Here is a 401-nt window from a genome sequence, read left to right on the forward strand (position 1 = left end):
CATTACACCAATCTTACTGGTGTAATGTAATATATTATATAAATATGTATACATAACTTTTTTATTCTGTTACGAATTTGAAAATACTAAAAACAAACTACTGACATAAATGAATTGCCCGCATTCAGGTACATCCACCGAGAAGACCGAGTTTGGCCGTCGAAACTCTCGAAAATGATCGTGGTGACGGAAGCGGTCATAGCAAGCCCAGAGAACAACATTCAACAAGGCCTGGGCCTCAATGTTGCTTTAGCTAAATTACGTTCAACCACCAACCACCATCGGCCATCGGAGAATCTGAAGAACCATGGAGCACCTGTCTTGCGCCACTATCATACTTGTAAAGATGTGTAGATCATCACAGAGTTTTATTTGTTGTCATTTTGTGTTGAATATACTGT

General features: G+C 39.2%; 1 protein-coding gene and 1 long non-coding RNA gene across 2 annotated transcripts in view; one reads left to right on the forward strand and one right to left on the reverse strand.

The window, feature by feature from the left end:
• The window catches only part of LOC119587182, a 2,886-nt gene extending 2,485 nt beyond the window's left edge, over positions 1-401 (forward strand). Inside the window, exon 5 of the mRNA XM_037935947.1 lies at positions 129-401. Coding sequence (XP_037791875.1) covers positions 129-354 — 226 coding nt within the window. The 3' untranslated portion in view covers positions 355-401. The remainder of the gene's footprint in view (positions 1-128) is intronic.
• The window catches only part of LOC119587183, an 846-nt gene continuing 445 nt past the window's right edge, over positions 1-401 (reverse strand). The window contains exon 2 of the long non-coding RNA XR_005229994.1: positions 1-397. This is a non-coding gene — a long non-coding RNA (uncharacterized LOC119587183). The remainder of the gene's footprint in view (positions 398-401) is intronic.

This window comes from Penaeus monodon, chromosome 22 (assembly GCF_015228065.2).
Source record: "Penaeus monodon isolate SGIC_2016 chromosome 22, NSTDA_Pmon_1, whole genome shotgun sequence".
Lineage (NCBI taxonomy): Eukaryota > Metazoa > Arthropoda > Malacostraca > Decapoda > Penaeidae > Penaeus > Penaeus monodon.